Source organism: Notamacropus eugenii, chromosome 3, assembly GCF_028372415.1.
Source record: "Notamacropus eugenii isolate mMacEug1 chromosome 3, mMacEug1.pri_v2, whole genome shotgun sequence".
Lineage (NCBI taxonomy): Eukaryota > Metazoa > Chordata > Mammalia > Diprotodontia > Macropodidae > Notamacropus > Notamacropus eugenii.
The window spans coordinates 348592759-348599383 of NC_092874.1; the positions used below are offsets into that span (position 1 = coordinate 348592759).

The 6625-nt window shown below is 33.6% G+C and overlaps 1 protein-coding gene across 3 annotated transcripts in view; it reads right to left on the reverse strand.

Annotated features, from left to right (window-relative positions):
* GRAMD2B (GRAM domain containing 2B) overlaps positions 1–5437 on the reverse strand; it is an 82724-nt gene extending 77287 nt beyond the window's left edge. For all 3 annotated transcript variants that reach the window (XR_011964434.1, XM_072597222.1, XM_072597221.1), the window contains exon 1: positions 5226–5437. Coding sequence is in view for 2 of the 3 variants with exons in the window: in XM_072597222.1 (XP_072453323.1) it covers positions 5226–5344 (119 nt within the window). In the remaining variant the exon portion in view is untranslated. The remainder of the gene's footprint in view (positions 1–5225) is intronic.
* Between the last annotated feature and the right edge of the window lie 1188 nt (positions 5438–6625).

Below are 6625 nucleotides of genomic sequence, written 5' to 3' on the forward strand. Positions count from 1 at the left end.
ACCTGTGAAAGGTTACAATCATTCTGGAAAGCAATTTGGAATTATACACAAAATGTTACTACACTTTACATGTCTTTTAAGTCACATATACCACTGGTAGACCTATACTCCAAAAAAAGTAAATAAAGAAGAAAAGATCTTATATGTATAAAATATTTATAGTAGAGCTTTTTGTGGTGGCAAAACCCTCAAAATTAAGAGAATGTCTGTCAGTCGAGGAATAAATTGTGGTATATGAATGTGATGGAATATTATTGGACATAAGAAATAAGGAAATAGAAAATTTCAAAAAGATAAAAGACGTATGAATGGATGCAGGGTGTAAGCAGAACTAGAAGAAAAGTTTACAAATATACTTAAAAACTATATTATCAATATTATGAAAATAAATAACTTTGAAAACTTTCAGAAACTAAGAATGAAATGAACAGAATGAGAACTATTTATATAATAACATTTTAAAAATTCACAAGTTAGAAAGCAATTAGAATGATGATCAATATGATATAATTTGTGAATCAACAGGCCCAACATGATAGAAAGGTGTTGGATTCAGAGTGCAAAAATATTACACACACACATGCATATAATGAGGGAGAAGATTTTGGGAAGATGGTGGTTTAGGTCAAAAAATTCTAGGCTCTTTAAATTTTCCCCACTAAAAAGATAGAACATTGCCTCAGAGTGAACGTAGAATGGCAGAAATAAATAAAATTCAAGGAAAAACAGTTGTTCTCCAAGACAACTTGAGAAGAGCTCAGGGAAGACCCTACTCCCAGGGATGAAGGTTCTGCAAAAGTGAAGGGCAAACACCTCCAGGCAGACATCAGTGAAACAAAAAACAAGTGTTTGGGCACTTGTGTCAGGCCTCAGAAACTTTCACCTCACAGACTGTGTGGGAATTGGACAGCTGAGCAGGGGAAGACTGAAGGACCTTTCATAATTATAGGAAACCAGTCCCAGCAGTGCTGACCAGACATGATTCCAGGCTGTCACTATGGTCAAGAAGAAATGAGTGCACACTTGGTAATAGAAGGGCAGGGACCCTACTGACCTTACTGGACACTGCAGAAGAGTAGAGTCCCTGGAATCAGTTTCAGGACAGAAGGGAGACCTGAAGGTTGTAGCTTCTGGAGGAATTGCAAGGAGCAAGAGTATTTGTGGAGCAGTGTGGTGGGGGTCCCCAGTCATGACATGGGGGTGCAGAAGAATGCCCAAGGTTGGGCCCCTGTACAGAGCTCAGAAAATTACAATAAGAAGGACCTGAGGCCTAGGGCACCACTCCTCACACCCAGGGTCTAAAATCAATTACAATAATAAGCTGCTAAAATTAAAACAAAATAAAAATGAGTAAGCAAAGGAGAAAGAATCTGACCATAGAGAACTGCTATGGGGATAGAGAACGTCTAGGTGAATATTCAGAGGAAGATAGAAAAGTTAAAAAAAGCCAATCTTAACTGAAAGAGAAACGTCAAATAGTCACAAGTCACAAGTTCAAAAAAAAAAAAGTTCTGGGAAGAACTTATAAAGGACTTCAAAAATCAAATTAGAGAGATTAAAGAAAAAATAGGAAAAAAATTAAGAGCAATCCAAGGAAATAAAAAAAAAATGAGAAGAAAGTCAACCAATTGGAAAAAAAAGTCCAAAAACTCAAGGAAGAAAATAACTACTTGAAAACTAGAACTGGGCAAGGGGAAGCTAATGACATTATAAGACAGCAGGAAATAATAAAACAAAATCAAGAGAATAAAAAAATATGCAACATCTTATTAGGAAAACAAGTGATTTGGAGAACAGATCAAGGAGAGAGAACATAAGAATTGTTGGATTACCTGAACGTTATGACAAAAAGAGTCTTGATACAGTATTACAAGAAATTGCTTTGAAGTTTTAGAACTGGAGGGTTAAGTAAATAGAAAGAATCCACTGTTCACTATCTGAAGGAAATTCCAAGATGAAAACTTACAGGAATATCATAGTCGAAATTAGGAGAGGTTAAAGAGAAAATACTACAAGCAATAAGAAAAACAATTTAAATTACTATGGAGCTACAATCAGGATCACACAAGATTTAGCAGCTTCTACATTAAAAGACTATGGGTCTTGGAACATAATATTTGAAGAGCAAAAGAGTTGCGGGTGTGAGCAAAAATAACTTTCTCAGTAAAACTGAATGTAATCTTGAACAATAATAACAAGAACAATATTCAATGAACTGAAAGACTTTCAGGTATTTGTGACAAAAAGACCGCAGCTCAATGGAAAATTTGACATATAAGATTCATAAAGTAAATATTAAAGACCAATTATAAGGGACTTAATAAGGTCAAATTGCTTATATGTGAAAATATTTGAATACTCTTAAGACTGTCATTAGGTAGCTTGAAAGAAAGGTTTGGACTCAGTTGAGTAAGATGGGTTAATTTTAAAAAATAAGACTGGGCAAGAAGAGGTAAAAAAGAGCAATTATCTCATACAAATGAGGAGTGAGTGAAAGAAAGAACTAAGATAGAGGTGAGTCAGGGTGGAGGACTGGTAGTGCTGGAATGTTACTCTCATCAGAACTAGGTTATAAAGGGAACAACATATACATCTAGGAGGATATAAAGGTCCTATAAATTTATAAAGAAATAAGAGGGTAATGGAAAATGATAAGATAGGGACTCTAAGGGGGGGTGAGTAGATTAAGGAACAGAAGGGCAAGGTAGAGGTTAGAAGTAAATTGGTTGTGTAATAGGATAAATAGTGAGGAAAAATAGGATGGAGGGAAATATGCATGCAGTAATTATAACTTTGAATGTGAATGCAATGAATTTACCCATAAAATGGAAATGGATAGCAGAACGGATTAAAATCAAAATCGGGCAATACATTGTTTACAAGAAACATAATTGAAAATGAGAGACAGAGTTAAAATAAAACACTGAAGTAGAATTTACTGTTTCATCTGATATTAAAAAAGTAGGTATAGCAATCGTGATTTCATACAAGGTTAAAGCTAATATAGACTTAATTAAAAGCAATAAACAGGGAAACTACACTATGTCACCAATATTATTCAATATTGTTTTAGAAATGAGAGAAGAAAAAGAAATTGAAGGAATCAGAATGGAAAATGAAGTAATAAAGTATCTCTTTTTACAGACTGTAAGATGATATATTTGGAAAATCCTAAAGATTTAACTAAAAAATTAGTTGAAATAGGTAATAATTTTAGCAAACTAGTAGGATATAAAATAAACCTACATACACCATCAGCATTTTTATATACAACCAACAAAATTCTGCAAGAAGAGATAACCCATTTAAAATAATTCTAGACATTATTAAATACCTGAGTATACCTGCCAAAACAGACCCAGGAATGGCATAAACATAATTATAAAACACTTCACACAAATAAAGCCAGACTTAAATGATTGGAGAAATAGTAATTGCTCAAGGGTAGTCAAAGTCAATATAATAAAAATGACAATTTAACCTAACTAATCTATCTATTCAATTCCATCCCAATTAAATTGCTAAAAAATTCTTTACTGAGCTAGAAAAAAAAATAACAAAACTCATTTGGAAGAACAAAAGGTTAAAAAATTTCAAAAAAACTAATGAAAAAATATAAAGGAATGTTCAGCTGTACCAGACCCCAAACTATAGTATAAGGCAGTAAATATCAAACCTACCTAGTACTGGCTAAGAGACAGAAAGGTAGATCAATGGAATAGAGTAGACATACAATACACAGTAACAAAGGATTATAGTAATCTTTTGTCTGATCCATGTAAAGATTTTAGCTTTTGCAATAAGAAGTCATTATTTGGTAAAAATTGGTGGGAAAGCTGAAAGCAGTTTCACAGAAATTGGGCATAGATCAATATCTTAGCCCATGTCATAAGGTCAACATGGAACATATTGCCTAGAAGATTCATGAACAGGAGAACAATTTGAGATAGAGATTATTGTGAATTGTAAAGTGGACAACATCAATTATATGAAATGAAGAAAGTTCTTGTACAAACAAAAACAATGTAGCCAATATCAGAAGGAAAGCAGAAAACAGGGAAAAAAAATTTGGGGGACAGTTTCTTAGATAAAGGTCTTGTTTTTCAAATATATAAAGAACTTTGTCAATTAGCACATCTATTTGAGTTATAAAATTGTTGCTAACTAATAATAATGGTAAAATGGAAATAACCATACTTTTGGTAGTTAGCTCACAGAACTATTTTGAAAATCAAATAAAATAACACATGTACAGTACATTGCAAACTTGAAATGCTACTATTATCAATATATTTTAGTTAGCTTTGTCAAATTTATAAGAATGAGTCATTCCCTAATTGATAAATGTAGAGGAAAAACCAAAGCTAATTAAAATCACTATATCCCTAATGAGTAGTTGAGCCAGAGAGCAATCCCCCTCCCATATCTATTGAATATGTATAGGAAAAAAATGGTTATTTTTCTGAATCTCTAAATGTATCTGTAATTCCAGCTATTTGTTTCTGCTTTATCTACCTAGCTGAAACTGAGGAAAGGGTCAAATTTTTTGTCAATGTTAGTGAACACATTCCAACTCCTGTTCTTTAACATTGAGTAGTAATTTTTATTATATTCTCTCTGAAAATACCATATTTTTAGGTTATGTACTTCTGAAAATTTGGCACATCTTTCCCATGTCTGCTTTCTTCTTTGGCTTAAATTTTATTTCATATCAAGAAGAAAGATAAAATATAGTGTTAATGATAGTGTGGAGGTTGTGAAGTTTGAGTCTACTTCTTTTGGATCTGTGGGATAAGGAGAATAGCCTGGATGAGACAGTCACATGAAAGAGTAAAGAATACCAAATTCCAAAAGACTTATAGTGGAAAATGCTATCTACATCCAGAGGAAGAACTGTGGGGTCAGGATGTTTATTGAAACATACTATTCTTTTTGTGGCTTTCCCCTTTTGTTCTGTTTCTTCTTTTACAGCATGAATAATGTAGAAATATATTTATACGATTGCACATGTATGACCTATATTGGATTGTTTGCTGTCTTGGGGAGGGGGGATGGGAGGGAAGGAGAAAGAAAAAGTTTGAAACTCAAAATTTTACTAAAAATGAATGTTGAAAACTATCTTTATATGTAATTAGAAAAATAAAATACTATTTACCAAAATAAAAAAACAAAAATAGACAAATGAAATAAGAAAAAAAAAAGAACGTCCAATTGTCGGTACTTACCTCAGAAACACGGATCCAGGGCTGTCTGCTGTACTAAGCTCCTCACTCAGACCCCTCTGACTGCTTAGATTTTCAAAATGAAAAACAGTATCACTAGACAATTGTCTTTTCTTCGCCATTGTGTGTGTGAGTTGCAAAAGTCAAGAAAGAAGCTTGAAACAATCATGGACACTCTGAAATGAGCATAGATGAGCGGTGTTCTGTCACTTCAGGAGTTCTCTTAGAGTGACCTCTAATCTACATTAGGCCTCTTAAAAAAGTTAATGAGTAACAGTAAGCTTGGAGTGGTTTCCTTTTACCCATATTTTTTCATAGGCAAAATATCAACTGATCCCAGATGCCTATTATTAGCCATATTAGCACTTTTGGAAATCTGTAACCATGGAAAATAAATGGGAAAAATCTGTTCATTGAACTTTGAAACAGAATTTAATTAGGAAACTAGAGATATCCAAAACACTACAAGCAAATCAAAAGACTTTTAAAATAACTATCCAAAGGAGTAGTAATGGGCTAAAAATCCTTGAATTTCCTTTACACTTGGCCTTTCTAGAGAATGTAACTTGGAAAAATGCATAGAAAAGAAGCTGCGGTCCTTTGTGTCAGTTCTTGTGGAGGTTTTACATAGAAAATTAGGACTTATTCAATATGTAAGTTGTATGTTTTTCTTTGTAAGCATTTTAAACACTGAATCCATAGGCGTTTGAGCTGAATGAGAGAATCTCTTTAATTCAGCTGAATAAGAATCCCTATCCTATAGTTCAGAAACAATACTGCAATTCTTCTACAAACAAAAAGGGCCCTGATTCACTCTGAACAGCTCTGAGTGCTGAGCTCTTTTTATAGAGGCAGCATGATGTGGTGGAAAGAGCACAAGAATTTGGACTCAGAAGACTTTGGCATCTGCCATTTATTAGCTGTGACTTAGTGCATGTTATTCTACAGAGTCTGCTTTCCTGGAAGGCAGTGTGGCTTCCGGGAGAGTACTTAGTCAATAAGCCCTGTCTTCAAGACATGCTTCTGGCTCTTAGGCTAAGTCACTTCACTCTATGTAAAATGGATAAAAATATTAGTGTCTACCTCACAGCGCTGCTGTGAAACTAGAATGAGAAAAAACATCTAAAGGCCTTTGAAAACTTTGCCACTCTATGAATATCATTTATTACTCATTAAATAGGATCAGTAATAGTCTACATTGTTCAATCAACCAACAAGCATTATTAAGAACTTGCTACCCACGGGGGATACAAAAATGAAACCCTCAAGATTTCAAAAAATAAATGCCCTCAAGGATCATACATTTTATTGAGGTAGACAACATGTACCTATATAAATGTAGGGTTTGTGTGTTGCCTGTGTAAGTTATATGTATGTTTACATACCAAGGAGGCATGAATAAG